The sequence below is a fragment of the Penicillium verhagenii genome (genome assembly GCF_028828195.1).
Source record: "Penicillium verhagenii strain IBT 33310 chromosome Unknown utg000002l_segment0_segment0, whole genome shotgun sequence".
Classification (NCBI taxonomy): Eukaryota; Fungi; Ascomycota; class Eurotiomycetes; order Eurotiales; family Aspergillaceae; genus Penicillium; species Penicillium verhagenii.
In genome coordinates, this window is record NW_026643166.1 from 2,037,470 (window position 1) to 2,057,225 (window position 19,756).

General features: G+C 48.6%; 6 protein-coding genes across 6 annotated transcripts; 3 read left to right on the plus strand and 3 right to left on the minus strand.

The window, feature by feature from the left end:
* Nucleotides 1-329: 329 nt before the first annotated feature.
* Nucleotides 330-2,825, minus strand: N7466_000743 (putative ATP-dependent RNA helicase (Hrh1); the record flags this gene model as incomplete). The annotated part of the gene is made up of 2 exons (XM_057160141.1): nucleotides 330-662; nucleotides 723-2,825. The coding sequence occupies 2 exons, from the start codon at nucleotides 2,823-2,825 to the stop codon at nucleotides 330-332; spliced, it is 2,436 nt and encodes an 811-aa protein (XP_057026389.1).
* A 1,066-nt stretch (nucleotides 2,826-3,891) lies between these two features.
* Nucleotides 3,892-5,929, plus strand: N7466_000744 (PAS-associated C-terminal; the record flags this gene model as incomplete). The annotated part of the gene is made up of 5 exons (XM_057160142.1): nucleotides 3,892-4,013; nucleotides 4,069-4,856; nucleotides 4,912-5,062; nucleotides 5,113-5,548; nucleotides 5,603-5,929. 5 exons carry the CDS (start codon nucleotides 3,892-3,894, stop codon nucleotides 5,927-5,929), a joined length of 1,824 nt encoding a protein of 607 aa, XP_057026390.1.
* A 1,436-nt stretch (nucleotides 5,930-7,365) lies between these two features.
* Nucleotides 7,366-9,035, minus strand: N7466_000745 (putative F-box protein (Pof7); the record flags this gene model as incomplete). Its single annotated transcript, XM_057160143.1, has 2 exons — nucleotides 7,366-8,586; nucleotides 8,652-9,035. The coding sequence occupies 2 exons, from the start codon at nucleotides 9,033-9,035 to the stop codon at nucleotides 7,366-7,368; spliced, it is 1,605 nt and encodes a 534-aa protein (XP_057026391.1).
* Nucleotides 9,036-9,401: 366 nt separating this feature from the next.
* On the plus strand, nucleotides 9,402-10,824 carry N7466_000746 (putative mitochondrial carrier protein; the record flags this gene model as incomplete). Its single annotated transcript, XM_057160144.1, has 2 exons — nucleotides 9,402-9,648; nucleotides 9,713-10,824. 2 exons carry the CDS (start codon nucleotides 9,402-9,404, stop codon nucleotides 10,822-10,824), a joined length of 1,359 nt encoding a protein of 452 aa, XP_057026392.1.
* Nucleotides 10,825-11,306: 482 nt separating this feature from the next.
* N7466_000747 (uncharacterized protein) lies at nucleotides 11,307-15,324 on the plus strand (the record flags this gene model as incomplete). The annotated part of the gene is made up of 10 exons (XM_057160145.1): nucleotides 11,307-11,383; nucleotides 11,439-12,794; nucleotides 12,864-13,094; nucleotides 13,162-13,330; nucleotides 13,396-13,404; nucleotides 13,456-14,085; nucleotides 14,149-14,517; nucleotides 14,588-14,715; nucleotides 14,766-14,869; nucleotides 14,933-15,324. The coding sequence occupies 10 exons, from the start codon at nucleotides 11,307-11,309 to the stop codon at nucleotides 15,322-15,324; spliced, it is 3,465 nt and encodes a 1,154-aa protein (XP_057026393.1).
* Nucleotides 15,325-16,529: 1,205 nt separating this feature from the next.
* On the minus strand, nucleotides 16,530-19,638 carry N7466_000748 (CheY-like superfamily; the record flags this gene model as incomplete). Its single annotated transcript, XM_057160146.1, has 2 exons — nucleotides 16,530-18,030; nucleotides 18,089-19,638. The coding sequence occupies 2 exons, from the start codon at nucleotides 19,636-19,638 to the stop codon at nucleotides 16,530-16,532; spliced, it is 3,051 nt and encodes a 1,016-aa protein (XP_057026394.1).
* Nucleotides 19,639-19,756: the final 118 nt, after the last annotated feature.

Here is a 19,756-nt window from a genome sequence, read left to right on the forward strand (position 1 = left end):
TACAACCCCCCTGACCGACTTAACTTTTACAAGACCACAGTAGCGCAATACAGGAAATCAAGCTAAGGAAACAAACAAGGTAAAATGCCTGACGTGGAGTGGCGAAAATGATCGACAAATACCCGTCGATTTACGGTCTGACCAACAGGATAAATGCAAGGATACGGGCTGATCGCCCGCTTCCATCTGAATGGGAATCTCGGGTGCATCTTCCCTAAGAACTCTCAATATGCATCTAGTCTAATCGCTCATTTGAGGGGGTATATACAAGACAGAGTATGGCATGACGTTCCAACCAAGGGAAACAAAAAAAAGGGCATCTTTAGGTTTTATTGGCCAGCAAGGGCCTCACCAACCCAGTCCATCTGTACCGCGCTCACACCCCGCGCGTAACTCCGGTTCGTGAACACAAATTCATTGTACATGATGGCCTCCACCTTTTTGCCGAACAAGACACTTGACGGGTGGATTGCAACTGTTTGGTTGCCAACCACCGTGCGATAGCTTCCATCAGGAACAAGGCGAGCGGTGTTGTTCGCAAAGCCACGCAGGAAGCTCTGTAAGATAAGCACCGGGGACGGATCGTAATGTTGATCTAGTCGGTCATCACGAGGCAAGAGTTTTGCTTGGCGACATTGCGTGCGTAGTTGTTTCCGAACGTCCTAGTTTACTTGTTAGCTTATTCTGCGACGGCATCCCGTGTATTCGCCATAGAAACGTACCATGACGGACTGCATCGCCCGATGCGACACCAGGTGCCGGTCGGCCCATGCCTTTCGGTCAACATTTTCACCCGCGTAGGCCCGAACCGTTGAAAGCATTGTCAGATGATCTCCTTCGCGTCGGTAAAGATCCCGACGGGCGATCTCGGCTGCTTCCTTCTTTTCTTCCGAGCTGGTATTCAAGAAGATGTTCTCTACACTGAGACAGGCGATGATGTCAATCGCATCAAGCAAACATTCAGTCCCGCTTTCCGACGCCGACAACAAAACTCGTCCAAGGGTCGGTGTAAGCGGCAGCTTAGCAATCTTCAAGCCAACCTCGCTGATACCACCAGTCTCATTGAGCGCATCAATACCCAACAATTGGAGCAAAGCCTTCTCCAGCGCCTCACGTGGAGGTCGCGTCAAGAAGGGGAATCGAGCAATATCATCAACACCGCGGGCCTTCATGTTGAGGAGTGCCTGACTCAAATCACATCGGAGGATCTCGGGGGTATTTGTTTCATCAAGAGTCAGGTAGTCGCTTTCGGTGTATAGGCGATAACATTGACCAGGTGCTTCACGACCAGCACGACCCTTTCGTTGAATAGCGGCCGACTTGGAGATAGGCTTCACTAGCAAAGAGTCTAAACCGAGCCGGGTGCGGAATTGCTTGACCTTCGCTTTGCCGCAATCCACCACATATCGCACTCCAGATACAGTCACGGAGGTTTCGGCAATATTAGTAGCCAGGATCACCTTGCGCGTACGAGGTGGTGCGGGAACAAAGACTCGTTGTTGGGCAGCTTGGGGGAGGGCTGCAAAAAGTGGAAGGACTTGTATCCGCGGTAAAGAAGGATCCATTCCGGTGGCATATTCATTGATCAACTTCTCCAGAGCTTCGACAGTCTCTTGACCTGTCAAGAACACTAGAATATCACCAGGGATTGGTTCCTTGTAATGAATTTGAAAAATGACTTTAAGAGCTGCATCAACGTAATCATGAACGGGTGCTGGGGCGTATATGGTTTTCACGGGGAATTGCCGACCCTTGATGTGGCAGACTGAAATTTGCTTGGAACTCTCTTCCTCTTTTTGCTCTTCCATTTTGCCATCTGCTTCGCCGTTCTCAAGTTGGGGCTGAGGTTTAAATCCCTCTTGGAAGAAGCCAAGTAGACTCTCCATATCCGCTGTAGCACTCATGACCACCACTTTCAAAGGAACTCCGCCGCGGCCTTCTCGCTTGCCAGACACCAAATTACGCAAGAAACCCGTGGTCAAATCGACATTGACACCTCGTTCGTGTACTTCATCAACCACGATTGCGCTGTACCGAGTAAGCCACGGGTCGTGCAACATTTCTTGCAAGAGCATTCCCTCAGTCAAGAACTTGACCCGGGTACTTGGCGAAGTGGATGTGTCGAATCGCACTGAGTAACCAACTTTACTAGCCGGTGACGATGATCCAAGCGGTGTTCCCATTTCCTCTGCCACGCGACGAGCCAAGGAAATGGCGGCCACTCGACGGGGTTGTGTGATCGCGATACAGCCACCCACAGTCATGGACTTCACGGAGCCATCCTTCTGCGGCACTTTGGCTGGGGTGGGTCGGCACCAGAATTCGTTCACCAGAAACTGGGGGATCTGGGTACTTTTTCCGCTACCAGTCTCACCAACCAGGAGCATCACATCTTGGTCTCGAAGCTTTGATCTGATCTCGTCTGCATGTGCAAAGATTGGGAGTTTCTTCCGGAGTTCGTAGAGGACGTTGGCTTTTTCCCGGAGGGATGTGAAGTTGGTCTTGTTATCGGTGAGAGGTTTGGGGTTGTCCTTGTATTTCCTTTTGGGCGCGGTCTTCTTCGATGAAGTTTGGGAGATTTCTTCTATTTTAGGTTCCGACTTAGACTCTTCCGCAGTCGCAGTCGCTGGTGAGGGCTTCTTGGGTTGAATAGGCTCATGATCGCGAGGCGGTAAAGGTTCGGCGGGCTCGTCGCGTTTTCGTTTGTTGGCGCGCTTCTTCTTGCGGCCAGTTTCCTCGGGGACTGGAGATTGCGCAGTCAATGAGATCTGCTGAGGAGCAGACTCCTCTTCGCCGCCAAAGTGAGTGTGGATCTTTTCGGGCATTGTGAATGGGGGGGGGGGTCAACATGGAATAAAATGACACAGCTGATGCTAATCCGATCCCGAAAATTTTCTCTTATCGATAAGATAACATTGCCTTATCTTATCTAGCAATCAGGCAATAGCAGGCTGATTCAGGCAAGATTAGGCAAACCTGCCTTCGGCAATAATGTCCGCAACTCTTTTCCACAACTCCACAACCTGGACATCATTGACAACAATTTGTTTATTAGTTGTCGATCTTCTCGACGTATTGCCCTGTTAGTCCCGGGTGTTTGGGTCAAACTCTGTCTAATTGATAATCCAGGCCCCGGAATCCATTTGCGACTTTGCTCAGACCCCGTACTTTTGTCAAGTCAGATCTCCAGGGGACGAAGCGTATGTAGGGGTGAACGGTCCCGGGTCATGTACAAATGGATAGATTCACACCGCGGAAATGCTTAAACAGGCCCCGAGCTGTCCAACCGACCTTCAGACCAATAGCTGCAAGCCATGCATCTCCTTTTCATTCAGCCCCCACGAATATATGGTCAATGGGCCATAATGTAACCGTGAACCACATGTTGAACCGTTCGATCTATCGAAATCCATGCAAGCCAATCACCACGAACAAGGCGCTACGTCAAAAGTCTTGCCGCGGAACGTAAAATTCGATAGACTCGGAAACTGCCGCTGATCATCGAATGCTCTAGGTCAACAAAGGCCTTGAGCGGAAGCAACTCCTGCACAATTGCATCATTGCTCTAAATCGAAATCCGATCGTGTGGGGATCAGCCTCCGCGCATCGATCGATCGCCAATTTCTGCAATTGTGACCTACCACTTACGCTCGTAATTGTTGTCTTGCCTTCCACGTCAACTACTTTTGTTGCATGGTTCTTCTGCGCTGTGGTAGAATTTGAGCTGTTAACAGTCGATCAATTGATGCATCAAGACGCACAACCGGTTGGTACATTTGGATTAAAATATTAAAGTAAAGGTAGGTTCCCCAGTTTCCGGAGTCGCATATCTTCCAGAAGAAGAAGAAGACGAAGAAAACTTCTATTCTTTTCTTTTTTGCCATTATAATCATGGCGACTAAAGATTTTCATGTTGGGTTGGCTAGTCCTCACGCCGAGTCTCTGCGATCATTCACGGAGACATTACCGGACGAATATCACGAATGGGTCTCCGAATCAGGACGAAGTTCGCGGTGAGTGATTGACTTTGGACAGTCTGATTCCGTTCACTGCTAATTCAAATACCAGAAATGATCATATCCTGGAAGATTTCCCCCAGCCGCCCAACCGTGGTCTCAATCTCGATGCCATTGAAGAAGAAACAGTATTCCCCACTCCGAGAACATCGATCAAGAATATGCGACGAACGGTGACAACAAACGAACTCACCATGGGTATGGGTATGGGTATAACAACCGACCTCCCTCTGCTTCAACAGGTCAACCCCTACGAAGACGCGGAAGAGTTTCACCCCGTCATTGAAGAAAACGGCGTTTCATATGATTTGATCGCGCCTTTTGAAGGGGACGAAGCGCCACTTCATAAGCTAGAGCGAGTCTCAGATGTTATGTTTGGCACCGAGCATATGTTACATATCCTCAATAACCCGCGCTACCTATCTCGGTTCCGCGACTTTCTTTTGGAAGAACGGCCACGTTCAATCTCAACTCTCACCTACTATCTTAATGCCGTTAAAGCGCTCAAGGCCATTGAGTTCGCCAATGCTTTAGTGCGCCTATCTATCGATGTTCCGCCTGCTGCCATTCAAAACATCCAACTGAGTAACGAGGCCGTGGGAATCACCGCGAACAAACCCCTTGAACAAAGAGTCGAAGATGGACTGCGCGCTTTAACGGCCGAGGAACTTCCCGCATTCATCACCTCCAGGTGTATCACAATCACTAGCAAAATTGTTGAGGAGCGAGTACGTGGCACATTGCCGATGAAGTTTCGAGAAACGTCCAACGCATTAGCGGAAGTCTTTTGCTTAACGGATCCGACGCGGCCTGACAATCCCATCATCTTTGCTTCCGAAGGTACGTGTGCTTATTTTGATTGAAGCTCTGAGAACTTTTATCTAACAGAAAGCAGAATTCCACAGGACAACGCAATACGGCATGGACTATGTTCTCGGGCGCAACTGTCGGTTCTTACAGGGCCCAAAGACAAACCCAAACAGTGTTCGGCGGATCAGAGAAGCCATCAAAGAGTGCCGACATCACTCTGAGCTATTCTTAAACTAGTATGTCTACCCCAACAATCTGAGTCGGATAATATGCTAATATCGCTTAGTCGTCGTGATGGGTCTCCGTTTATGAACCTTCTCCAATGCTCCCCTCTATGCGACAGCCAAGGCCGCGTAAAGTACTTCATTGGCGCGCAGATTGACGTATCTGGACTTGCGCTAGACGGCGCCCAAATGGAGTCTCTTATTGAACTACAATCCCGATATAGGGATCCCGACGAGGAAAGCGTGGCAGAGATGCCTGAACCCACACACAAAGGCGAATTCCAAGAGCTATGCGAACTTTTCAGTCCTCGTGAACTGACCGCTGTTCAAGAGCACGGTGGCGACCTTTTCCAACCCTCTTCTAACCGGCTTACCATGAAGAGCCATCGAACATGGCTTCAACGCGGCGGTTCTATCGATAGCGAGACTGAAGCTATCCGCCTCCGGGATATGAAGTCGCCATTACAACGTGGGGCTCTTTCTGGCGTATATGAGAACGTAAGTAATCGCTCCTACACATCCGTTGCCTTCAGAAACTTATAGTCGTCATAGTATCTCCTTGTTCGGCCATATCCGTCTCTTCGGGTCCTCTTCACTTCTCCGTCTCTTCAAATCCCTGGCATGCTTCAATCCTCATTCTTGTCTCGTATTGGCAGTTCTGCCGCTGTCAAAGATGAGCTTGTGGAGGCAATGATGCACGGTCGCAGCGTCACAGCACGAATCAAATGGGTCACGCGATTTAACACTGAGGGTCGCAACCGTTGGGTGCATTGTACCCCTTTGCACGCCAGTAATGGCCAGGTAGGAGTTTGGATGGTGGTGATTGTGGACGATGACGAAGAAACACTACTTAATTGGAGGAACTCGGAGCGTAGCTAATCTTGTCTTTTATTTAAACCTTTTTGTACATACTAAGTAGTAGCACACTATATCCCGTCCCAACCTTGTAACGCGTTAGAAGCCAAAAGACTAATTTTACCCCTTGGTTGGCCGTCCTGTGATATAAGTGCATTTGAGCCTTTAACAGCCTCTTGGGATTGCCCTTGATACCATCAATAATGACATCAAGATCACGCTTCGAGTTGGGCAGTCACAATGTTCAGGTGGGTTTTCTCAACTTCATGCAAAACGAATACCATTTCTATGAATGTAGTATGTTACGATCACTCTTTTATCAGCACAAAGCTGACAGATGTGAACTTTCTAGTTCTGGGTGTCTAAGCTTGAGATAGGCCCCGGGCGAAACTTCGAAACTTCGAACCTTGGCCATTACTCTCAAGTCATCCTTTTCATCACTAATTCGTCATAGGTACTATAATGCATTACCCAATGCCTCAGATCTCTAACCATATTCAACTTTTCACTCTTGCATCCACCTATCCCTTTAGTTCAACCTGTTTCGAGAATCAGCTGCACGCTTTCATCCAATCAAATCTTCGCGAATTCTACAAGGTCAATACCCAACTCTTTGAGTCCCTCTTGGTGACTAACATCAATATCCGGCTTCACAATTGAATCCCGCCATGGATTCTAATACATGCGATGTCTGTCCTCCATTTACATGGACTTGCCACGCCAGGTGGATTCTCATAGGGGAGATTGTTATGGGCCTGGTTGTGTTTATACCTCAATTCATTATTATTTACCTCAATCGGCGCCATCGTACCCCGACGACACATCAAGTTACTGGATATGATCACGAAGATAAAACAGCCTTATTTAATGAGAGTATCGGGTTTGACGAATCGACAGATGCCGCTCTCAAATTCGTCTGTTGCAAGGTTTGAGAGGAACAAGAACGTCATGTTTTTGCTTTTTTATATCGGGGCAAGGGGCTTCAAATGTCAGACTTCAAAAAGCAATCGAGAAGCTTCTTGTTATTCATGTGCTCAAAGTTCTCAAGGAAACGGATACTTCTACCTCCAGTCTGGATGTCTATAATTCCATACTTGATCGATCAATGAGTCTCCAGGGCTTCAAAGGTCAGCTGTACTCAGTGCTAGAATATTACTTAGACTTGAATCTGTGTCCCAAACCAACGGTGTGTAATGTTTAATGTTTATTCCGGGATACGGATTTACACATTTCATTTAATGATGTCAATGTTCGATGTTTCAATGTTCAATGTTAAGCATGTACTACTAGGTATGCATGCGTATGTGTGGACATCTGGATGTCGTACATAACATTTGAAGAATGTAGATACGATCCCCCCAAATTCCATCAACTCCATTTATCTTTGAATCAATATGTATGTTTTTCTATACTGCAATGTTTTTTCTTTTCGGATCATAAATCATCACTTTAAATGTTCACTATATGCCCCAGCCTCTCACGCGACGGAAAACAAAGGCTCGATCATTTCTGAGACCAAATTCTCCCCAATCATCAGTGAGCTTGTTGTGGCTCCAAAAGCCGCGCCAGGCCAGCTTTGTATTCTTGGACGGGTTCACATGAGATTTAGATGCAGATGAAGACCGTAAGGTCAAGTGCATAGTATAGACGTATTTTGGGTCAACGCCTTCCGTCTCCACAATAATATCTCTCGGGTCTGAGGATTCTTCGGGCCCAATTGAACCTGACTCCGTGATCTGCTCTTCAGGTGACTTTTCCGTAGCTACTGGTGGAGTGAGACACCAGCGCCCACGGTGGGCGTATCTCAGAGTATTCATTGCAAGGGCTGGCACATGTTCGGATGCCCCAGACAGGGATTGACCTTGATCCGCAAGCTGTCGCTGATGTTGTTTATGTGAGGTAGCCCGGGCGGTCATCATATTTTCCTTGCTAATATGTGGCACCACGTCGACAGGCTCTGTAGTTGTGAGCAGGGAAATGACGGATCCGTCGGGATAGAACCGAAGGTAACGGTAATAGGTCACTATGTGAATTGGACTGTTCCAGGACACAGTCTGGTATGTTGATTGGGCACCAGGCCGGGTGTAGTTGACTGTGCTGATATAGATTCCGGAGAATCGAATTCGTGGGTGAGATTGGAACACTTGACTCCATGAAGAAAGAGGTTTGGGGATCTCCAAGGGAACTCCTTCTGGGAATGGTGTGTACCGATAGCCATCAAGGGTGTAGATCGGATGTCCATGGATATCGCAGGCAAAGGCGTAATGCATTCCAGCGAATCCAAACTGCGGGCTCTGGCAAACATCTTTCCAAACCACTTGTTCATTGGCAAAATGCCATGCCATTCGTTTGCAAACCAGAGCCACACGGCCAAAAGTGGCCGGGTCTTGTAATGCAACATAACGCAGAATATCACTGATCACTTCGGAAGGCATGGCGGCAATGGGACAAGGTGGAGGAGGGGTGTTTTCCACGAGAGGTTCCGCTTGTGCAATGGGGACTTGAGCGAAGGACGCAATCAAGTCTTTCGTGGGGATTGTCTTAATCTCGGCGGGGGCCGTAGTTGTTGTAGGTACGGCCTCTGCTTCATGTGCCTCTGAGCTAGGGATAGGCTGCGGAGGCTTTTTCCACACGTGAGCATAGTGTTTGTTCCGGTAGGACTTGTCCACGCTGTCATCTAGCTGTATAAAAGTCAGAACTTATAACCATGTGTAGCAAATGACCAAAATGAAAGATTGTTACTCACTCGGTAAGCTTTGCGGTAATGCTGCAAGCTATCACCCAGGTTGCCCGCGGCTTCTTTCTCAACAGCCCGCTCAAAATGCTCTAGGGCTGAGCGGGGTTCATGATGATCTTTTCTAGTAAATCCATCTTCCTCATGCTCCTCCTCTGGTTCAACGCTCAGCTGTCCCACCTGTTGGGCCAATTCTTCGGGATCAAAAGATGCCGGCGGGGGCCCCTCTTCTTCAAGGTCCTTGCGGTGAGAGGCTTCATGGTGCCTTGGTGGTGGAAATCTAGGCAGCTGCGGGTCCGGAGCCACAGATGGAGGGGTAGCTCTAGGTTGAGATCGACCAGCAACTTCCTCGCGCCACTTGCGACGAAACGATTCGAGCTCCGGGTTGTCTGCCATGGCGGGAGGGGGTCCCGGTATCGGGTGTCGGAGATCGGTCGCGATTGATAAGCCCACCTGAGGGGTCCACTGGGGGTAGAAAGATGGGAATGCAAGAGAAAAGAAACGAAACTTAAACAATAACCGAAGTGAACGCCATTGATCACAGACAAAAAATCCGGTTGATCTCCGCAGTGAAAGCTCAAGATTCGGTGAACAGTAGAAGAGAGAAAGAGAAGGCCGGGAAGCTTATCTCCGCTCGCCACCTCCCGCAAAACCCCGAAAATCTTCTGGAACTTGACGCATCGTTCCTCTACACCTCCAACTCACTCGTGTCGCAAACATTTAGTGTCGCCAAATCATCACAAGGCGGTGCCTATCGATTGAATGCCGACCGAGCTGGATTTTAGCGCTACTCACACTCCTGCAGGTGCTCCTGGTAGCGAATTCGTTAACGAGATCGACTCTTCCCCGGGGGCGTCATGGGCGTCCCATTTTGATGAGACTCCGATGTCAACTTCAACAGGGCCGGGCGATATCCCTGCCCCTATCGCCACTCCTCCGAATCACGACATTTCTATCGGACAGCGAATGATATCTGCCTCAGCCGGGAATATCTTGACCGGGCTTCTTGGTAAGTTGGAGATCATGAACGGCAGGGTCCTCGGAATGCAAGCCAGAACTAATACTTGTCGCAGTCACTCCTCTCGACGTCGTACGTGTCCGTCTACAATCACAATCACAGTTCACGAGCGCTGCACAATACACTACACATACCACTCAATCTTTAAAGAACCTCCCTGCGAATATCGGAATCACCTCTTGTTGCCGTGAAGTGTTTTGGGTTGGAGACAATGCGCAGATGTGCATGTTAGGGCCCCAGGCCAGTACAATTGGAAACCAAGCACATCCTGCATTGGACTGTGCTGTCGAAGAAACACAGAGGCGAACCTTCACATCGACCTTGGATGGGTTACGGAAAATTGCTCGCAATGAAGGCGTGTCTACATTATGGCGAGGTCTCAGCGCGACGTTGATGATGGGCATTCCTGCCAACATCATTTATTTCGCCGGTTACGACTGGCTGCGAACCGATGATAAGAGTCCCGTCAGAAAATACGTTCCGGATGTTTATGCGCCATTTATCGGGGGTGCGATCGCGAGAACAACAGCTGCTGCCGCCACCAGCCCTGTTGAGATGTTCCGTACCCGTCTTCAGGCAATCCCAGGCACAGGTGCTGGTCACTTCAGAGCCACTCTGCAAGACCTGCACAAGATGACCAAGAACAAAGGTTATGCCTCTCTTTGGCGTGGACTGTCACTGACGATGTGGCGCGACGTGCCCTTTTCTGGACTCTATTGGTGGGGATATGAGAAAGTCAAGCTTAATTTGGAGAATGCGCGTCAGCAGGCACCGAACATTTCTGGCGCTGATCTCGACGCTCCCACCAGTGCTACTGCTTTCTTTGATAGCTTTATTGCCGGTGCCACTTCGGGATCCGTCGCGGCATTAGTCACAACGCCCTTCGACGTCGGCAAGACGCGGCAACAAGTCTACAGACATATGGACGACCACGGCCCTGTCGCCCCACGATCCACCCTGGTACCCAAACAAATCGTTCCAGAGCAACTCTCTCTCCCGAAATTCCTCCTTCATATTTTCCGCGAGGAAGGCATGGCTGGACTCTTCCGTGGCTGGTCGGCGCGCTGCCTTAAGGTCGCGCCAGCCTGCGCAATCATGATCTCTACCTATGAATTAGGGAAGCGCATGGCACGAGAAGTCAATGAGCGCCGCCACGAAACCTCTTAATCCTCCTCTCCTCTGTACCATTAATGCATGCGATCGTCCCTCGGTTGCCCCATCCCTACTCTCTTGTTCTTTCTGGCGTTTTCTTGATACCGCATCAGCCGAATGATAGAGTATGCATCGGTTTTCTTTTTCTTTTTTGAAAGCATATCTGGAGTGTTTATCTGGGATCAAAAAATGCCCCTCTTACTACTAGTACTATGTACATAACGTGTTCGAAAATAATCTCACTTTGGAATCATCCTGATCATTTCTCGTATTGCGTGGATTTAGCCCGGGTGCTTTGACTCAGAGATCGGCGGGCACAGCCGACGTAGGGCGAACTAAGAAGAACTACTAGTAGCATGCGAGCCGGGCGTGTTCATCTGATCTTTTGGAGGCTGAAAAAATGACCCCTGATTTAAGTGGCCCCCATCCTGGTATTCTCCTCTCTTTGAAAACATTTTCTTTATCGGAATACTACGATCTAATGAGTATAAATTACTATGCCACCATCGGCATCGGGTCCGGGGCGCCCCCCATGGTTTGAGCATATCCAAGCCTTGTCCAAAACTAACGTGGAGTATGTGGGCCTCTTCCCCGCTTATACGCGGAGTCCTTCTTTAACGCGTTTTCAGCATCGTCGCCGTTCCGCCTATTGGAGCACATCATCAGAAAATATGGACTACTCCAGGTTCAAATACACCCTGGCTCCGGACCGAGCTGATTAATCGGTTGCCGAGAGCACGGATCTTGTTGTACAGTCATGGGCAGCTGCATGAGCATGACAAGATCGACGGTCTAGGTCAACGCTTGTTGAATCTCCTCCTCGACGAGCGAAGACACCACAGTAGCCGCCGGCCACTATTCTTCCTCTGCCATAGCACAGGAGGCCTCGTGGCGAAGGCATGTTTGGCTCTGGCTTCGCGGGCCGAGCCGAGCCAGGCTATCCTAACCAGCTGCTATGGCATCGCTTTCTTTGCAACCCCTCACCAGGGTTCAAGCTATTTGTTCGCGGAAGAGTATATGCCGAGCATTCGTCGCCTGCTTTATTTGGAGCAGGATATTCCCGCATCTCTTAGAGACCAATTTCGTCCTCGACAAGAGACATTATGGCATCTTTCTAATCAGTTCAAAGCCCTGTCGGCGGATATGAGAGTTTGGTCATTTCTAGAGACTATCGACTCAACTCTGACTATATCGGATATTGAGCTTGGAAATACTGTGGAGTTCCATGCCCCCATAACCTCTATTCGATCCGGCTTGCTGGACATTGAACATGAAACAGAGACCCCTATGGCCACAGACCATGTTGGGACAGCGAGCTTCCAGGGCCAAGAATCATTCCGAGACGCCTTCTTAATCGAATTAGCCGATGCAGTAAATGTAGCCGTGGAGCTCTCGGGACATGAAGATATTCCATTGAATGTTGAACAATCAGTAATGGTTCAGATTAATGGGTTCTTTGAAGATACGGCTTTGGGCGTCAGTGATGAGACTCCGCTGAAGATGTGGTCAACTCGCGTGTCTTTAGAAGAATACCTCGGCCGTGGTCCCGGCGCATGCCTTCGAGAGCGGCTGAAGCGCATTCAACCTCGCGGGCTCGACGATTCCTCTCTTAGCAGTTTTGACAGTCGCCATTCCTTCGCACATCTCGCCCAGGGATCAGAGTCCCACAGTGACCTTCCTGAGTCTCATGAGACTCAGCAAGAAGCTCAGCAAAGCCCGGATACTAGACCTTCTCGTCCCCCTATGCGTCAAAGTCGCAGCTCCATCCCCCCGGAAGACCACTTCTCACCAACGATTCACATCACTGATGAAGGGCGGGAAGAATATCTGAGCCGTGATCGCCCTTCAAATGAAAGCCCGCCTCCGCCAATGGAGCGCAAATGCAAACCTCCGATTGCAAAAGTACTGGGCCTTAACCAGTTACGCGCGCATAAGCGTAACACCTCCGATGCCAGTTCACAGGGGAGCGGTTCTCGTCCAGCATCGTAAGATATCTTTCTCAGTTGTTTTAAACAGGATCTATCTAAACTGACAATCCATCCTTTTGTTTTAAGGAGCTCAACCTCTCCGCCACCAAGCGCTGGACTTCTAGCCATCCCTCCGTCAACCCGAGATCGAATCAACCAACTTGGAGATGCCCCGGATATTCCCCGATCAGTTCCTCGTTTTGATCGACCAGAGCCCGACACTGAGAAATTACTGTGGATTCATGTTCCCTATACTCACCCCGGGTGGGTATCACAAGTCATTCGGCGCGCTTGTCTAGATCGGCAGGAGCCACAATTGTAAGACCCACCCTTGTGCTGAGAGTCTTACTAAGATTCAATTCACTGACTTTGAATTAAAAACTAGCTTGAGGAAATTTATCAACGACGATAATTGGTATCGAAATCTGAACCGTGCTCGACATCTCGAACCACATGCTCGATTCGTTCGACCACAATGCATACACGCGCGTCAGTTAGATGTTTCTCAGGGTATCAAGCCTGGAGCGTCTGAAGATCCCCAACTAGCTCTTTATGTGAGTTGCCCTTCAATCTGACGAAGGGTCAAGATCCAATAGAACATGATACTAATCTCTAAAAGACTCCATATGTAAGTCTAGGACCGCAGCAGATCGTGAGACTAAACTAAAACCCCCATTAGCTTCATTGGGACACATACCGCAATCTCATCCAGCGTCGCAAGGTGGTCGAAGACCGACTCCGACAAGGCCGCTCCCGTCCCATTCCCCCTCGTATTGCAAAATCGAGCTTAGAGGCTCAATTGATCTGGCAATATCTGGGCTGTGAGCCGCCTATCCATTTCAGACGCACCCTGGACCAATTTGGGTACCCTAATCTCCGATCAACGGTGGCACGAGATGACGATCAAATGCTCTGGAAGCGTACTCGCAGACCCGCTCATTTAGATGAGCAACTTCGCGAGTATCTCGATGCTGCGAGCGATGGGCCGGAGGATTCAGAACAAACAGAATTCATGGATGGTAATGTACTGATGGTTGATCAACTATGGCTGTGGATTGTTGACAAGAAGACTATTGTGACATTTTTCCCTAATCAAGAAGCAACTACGTCAGAGGGCAAATTGTTCGAGCAGTCAAATTTACACAGCAGTATTTATAACGAGTTGAACGGGGATTTGGCTCGTCGGTTTGAGACAGCTGGTGATCTTGCTGCATTGATAATGCTGCATGCCGTAACGGTTCTTCTAGATCGAACACTTCATCGCGATCTGCAGGTGCTGAGAATCTTCGAGGAATCGATTAGCATATTGGTATGTTCTTTGTAACGTTCCGAGCGCGGGTCTTGGGTATGTACTAATCTGAAGCTACTATAGACAGAATCAGTGACCAAATCTTTCAAACGTTTTCGGAATCGAGGCTTTGCAAACAGGCCTGCTGATCACGATCGAACTACCGATGGCAAGATTATGACAAATGCACAGCGTGATCAACGAGACCGTCAGGTAGCGCGGCAAAACAGAGACGACTTATCCGTTCTCCTTGAACTCCGAGATATTGAAGACGAACTTTCAACTATCATAAAGCTTCTTGATCAGCAAGATTTTGTTTTAAAGGCGACGATGAAATACTTTGACCACGATGGTTGCGGAAAAATGTTCCTCGATTCTGCACAACTGAAGATTGACGAGTATCGGACTCAAATCAGCGAGATGAAGGAGAATAGCCACCTCGCTCAAAAAGCAGTAAGCTCTCTGTCGTTGCGTGGAAATCGACATGAATTAAAATTTCCGTTGTCTGACATGGCACTTACAGGTTGAGACATTACTTGATCTGAAGCAGAAACAGGCAAATGTCGACGAGGCCAAAATGGCGCGCTGGCAGGCAGAAGAGACGCAAAACCAGTCGAGATCACTAATGGTCTTTACAATTTTCACTGTGATGTAAGAGCTTCCAGCTTACCAACGCGTTTTACAATCGCTGATCTTACTAGTTTCCTGCCACTGTCCTTCTTTACATCTCTCTTCGGTATGAATGCGCGGGAATGGAGTGGTGTATCACAAAATCCTCCGTTGGGCGAGATGTTCGCAATTGCCGGTATTATACGAAAGACCCTCCAAACGACTCTACTCCAGGTCAATCTCTAATAGAATATTCTAGGACCTGCTTCATTTGCCATCATCGCCGTAGCCCTACTGCTGGCTTTTAGCGGGACTCTGCGAGAAGCAGTGACAAAGTCCCACAAGATCGGGAGCGGCCTATGGATTGACTTCATTTCCAATCCCATCAAGGACATTCTGCATTGGAGTTCTGTCAAGAGTTCGATCCCCTCAGTTGTGCCTGTCGAGGGCTCCAGATTACGAAAGCTCTTTGATCAGTATCTGGGTTATGAGAAACATCGAGTCAAGTTCGATGAAGACTTTTGGAAGCGGAGGCAAGAGGACAAAAACTCGATTTTGGAAGTCGAGTGGAAGAACTATAAGGTTGCCAATATAGATTCAGAAAATAAGGTCATGGATAAGATCGAGGTACAACAGGTTGGTTCTGTTTGACCGGGCAGGCTTGTCCCACAATCTTGTCTCGGAATTGATCTTTCTGTGCAAGCTCTGCTCATGTTGTGATACCTAGATGAGGGCATTCCTTCAAGTCCCTCCCAGTTTAGAAGCCAAAATTGAACATTTGAACATGGCTCCAAGGTTCCCCTTTTACCACTCGGGTGCCTGCAAAATTTAGTTCAAATCTTATACAACTTCCTTGATGCCAAGGTTAGTACCTAGTTGAAAAGGAAGATATGAAAGTAGTAGGTACCGAGTACTAGTAGTGAGTACAATACCTAACTTAAGTACGAAGTTTGTGCTCTGCTCTAAGTACTGACTGTATACATACCCTTCCCAAATGGATGTAGGTCTCAATCAGCAAGATTACTATGTATAAATGATGAGATATGCCGGGAACTTGATCTGCGCGGCGCTTTTTACTTGTTACATCCAACCTTCAGGGCTTCCAAGCACTGTTGCTTTCTATGTACCATCTCTGTACGCATTTCCCTCAAGCTTGGATTTGCTTCCAGGCATCTGGAAGGTTGAATTGTCTCTTCGCGTTTACACAATTTCAAGGTTGTTTTTCATTTTCATTTTCATTCTCAAGGCTTCATTACTTGGATTCAAATGTTACCTTGAGCCACCTCGCACGACTCTAATGAATCAACGGCTTTATTCACACATTCAAGTCGACTTGAAATATGGCATACGGCATACCATTATCCAAATTTCAGAGATGGTGGGGGATCATGAGTCAAGTCTTTCAGTAATAATCTTCGTGTTCCTTAGGAAATAATCAAGGAAATAGTAATCTTGCTGATTGAGACCTACACCCATCAATCCAGATTGTCGCTAGCAATATGCACTGATATTTGAAGAAAGGACATGATGGCTTTGTGTCTTCGGCTCCAGTACTCCAGTACTCCAGTACAGATTTATGCTGATAGAAATGATCGCCAGGTGATCAAAAGTATCTTCAACGCACATAGGACTCGAGAGACGGGTAAGAAAAGGAGATACCCAAGCTTGCGAATTAAAAAAAAAATATGCCCTTCGATAAATTCAATTCAACGCATCAGGGGGGAAATAATTGCAAAACCTGGCTCGCGGTAATTGAGAGATCTCTTTCTCAAAAACCAGGAGCTTTAAAAAATATATGCCTTTCTGTCACGCCAAAATTGCAAAGAAAATTGTAATTAGGCCATTCATTTTGTGCTTCACATCTTCTCTACAGACAATGACGAGATGTTCATCGCTGCGTATTTGAGAATTGTTTCCATCATATGATTGGGTTGTAAGGGCTTGGAGACGTAGTCGTCCATGCCAGATTCAAGGCATTTTTCACGGTCTCCAAGCATGGCATGCGCCGTCAAGGCGACAATAGGTGTTCTAGGGAGATTCTGCATCTTTTCATGCTGTCGGATTGTTGCAGTTGCCTCAAACCCGCCCATTACAGGCATCTGTACGTCCATGAGGACGACGTCATATCGTCGCCTTTTGATCTCTTTCACGGCCTGGAGGCCATTTCCGACCACAGTAACATGATGTTTGGCCTTTTCAAGTATGCGGACCGCTACTTTGACGTTGACGTCGTTGTCTTCGGCGAGAAGGATGGAGAGAGGGCGAGTATTTTCGGGTTGATTAGTGTGTTGGCGATTTCCCATGGCAAGGATAATTCCATTCCAGAGGTCAATGGGACGGCAAGGTGTGGTGATATAAGCGGTTATACCCAATGCACCAGCAGTTTTCATTGGCAAGGATAGCTCGGGAGCCATAAACACAAGAGGCGTCGGTGAAAAGTGACCACATGTGCGCAACTCCACAGCATCCTCCATTGTTGACACGAAAATAGCACTGAAAGTGGAACTTATTTTTCCATTGCATTGACCCGACATGAGTTGTTCCTGTGTCAATATCACGGCCTGGAGACCTAGCTCTTGCAACATACGAACAGCTGGGCATTCTGTCTGCTTGGCACTGCTGACGACCAGAAATTGACAACTTCTGTGTGGCATGATTTGCTCAGCAAGTGCCATTGGAGGCTCACTGACTTTCAATTTGCAGGTAAATCCGAATGTGCTTCCTTTGCCTGGGTTGGATGTGACCCAAATATCACCGCCCATGAGAGAGACAAGGCGCTTTGAAATGGCAAGTCCCAGACCCGTGCCTCCGAAGCGTCGTGTCATGGATCCATCCGCTTGTTGGAACTTGTCGAAGATAAGCCCCAAGTTGCTCTGTTCGATTCCGATGCCGGAATCTGAGACTGAGAACTGGAAAGTAGCCTCATCGGATGCACAAGTGATATCCTGGATGTGCTTAATGGAAACATGGATTTCGCCGTGGTCAGTGAACTTGACAGCATTACCAACCAAGTTCATCATGACTTGACGAATTCGATAGGCGTCGCCAATGAGGTAGTCTGGCACACTGCCGTCGACTGAGTAAATCAAGCTTAATGCCTTTTCGACTGTTTGGACGTCAAACGCCTTGAGAACCCTCCAGACGGTAGTGCTCAGACTAAATGCGGTCTTTTCGATCTTCATGTGATTTGCCTCGATCTTGGAGATGTCAAGGATGTCGTCAATAATTGTTAGGAGGCTGAATGCTAGACTATGCACCATGCTTAATGTTTCGCGAACGGAGGCAGGGAGATCGTCGGTGTCGAGAGCTAGACTGGTCAGTCCAATGATTCCATTCATTGGAGTACGGATTTCATGACTGGTTATCTGTTAGCTCCACCATGTCCATTATAGTCGGATTAGTAATGGATACAGACCTGGTATTTGCAAGGAACTCGGATTTACTGCGGTTGGCCAGTTCAGCTGCTTCTCGAGCGGCAGTATTGCGCTGGATACTATCTCGTAGACTCGAGATCATCTTGTTGATCTTCTGTTTCAAATCATCCATCTCACCCGACGCAGATACCGTAATGAGTGACGTAAAATCACCGCTCATAGCTGCCGTTGTGATCTCTCCAAATGCCCGTACTTGCGATGTCAGGTTGTCTGCCATGGTATTGACGTCTTCGCTGATCGACCTCCAAATACCAAGAGATCCATCAACATTTGCCTGACCACCCAGTTGCCCTCGTACGCCCACATCTCGCGCCACGCCTTTCAACTCACGTGCAAATTGACCCAGGCCATCCACCATACTGTTGATCGTTTCCTTCAATGTCAATATTTCTCCTTGAGCATGAACTTCAATTTTCGTGCTCAGATCACCACGAGCTATGGCTTGGGTCACGTTGGAAATCTGCCGGACTTGCATAGTAAGATTTTGGGCCATGGTGTTGACGTTGTCCGTAAGGTTTCGCCATTGCCCTTCGACGTTCTCCACTTGTGCCTGACCGCCGAGTGTGCCATCTGTTCCGACTTCGCGTGCTACTCGGCTGACTTCGAAAGCGAATTGGTTGAGACGGTCGACCATTGAGTTGATGGTAAGCTTGAGGTCCAAGATCTCCCCCTTGACATCTGCCGTCACCTTCATGGTCAAATCTCCACGGGCCACGGCGGTGGTGACTTTGGCAATTTCACGGACCTGCTGCGTTAGATTGGAGGCCATGCGATTCACATTGTCGGTCAAGTTCTTCCAAGTGCCTTCCACGCCATGGACTACCGCCTGACCACCAAGGGTTCCGTCTGATCCCACCTCTCGAGCGACACGGCTAACTTCGAATGCGAACTCTCGTAGCTGATCCACCATGGAATTGATAATGTTTTTTAATAGCAAGATCTCACCCTTGCAATCTGCCTGCACCTTGCGGGTGAGATCACCCTTGGCTACCGCCGTCGTAACTGTTGTGATATCGCGAACCTGGGTTGTAAGGTTGTTCGCCATGGCATTGACATTGACGGTCAGCTCCTCCCAGATGCCCTTGATGCCCTCGATCTTGGCCTGTCCACCCAGGACTCCATCGGTGCCGACCTCGCGGGCTACCTTGGACACCTCTTGGCTGAATACTTGTAACTGGTCCATCATTGTATTGATAGTCTGTTTGAAGGTGGCGATATCAGGCGAGATCTCTAGCGGGTGCATGCGGGCGCGCTGCGACAAGTCTCCATGGGCAACCTGGGTGATGATCTCACCGATCTCACCCAGTTCCTTTTGAAAGGCCTCGTTGATGTGGGTATGTTTTCGTAGTTCCTTTCGCAAATGCGAGCACTCGCGCTCGATTTCCGCGATGGATGAGTGAGCCTCGCGGCATTGGATGAGCTCCTCGACAATCTGGGTGATGAATTCTCGTGGGACCGAAACCTCGGGGCTCTGCTGGTGCTGCAGGGCAGCCCGAGCCTGGTAGAGGTCAACGTCGGCAGCAGGACCCATTTCTACGGTCGTGGTTGCTGATGAAGAATATTTTGACAACCACCGTGAAGTGGTGGGATCGAGTAAAAAGTACTCCACTATTCTTCTGACAGGCAAATGTCGCAGTTGGGGTGGCAAT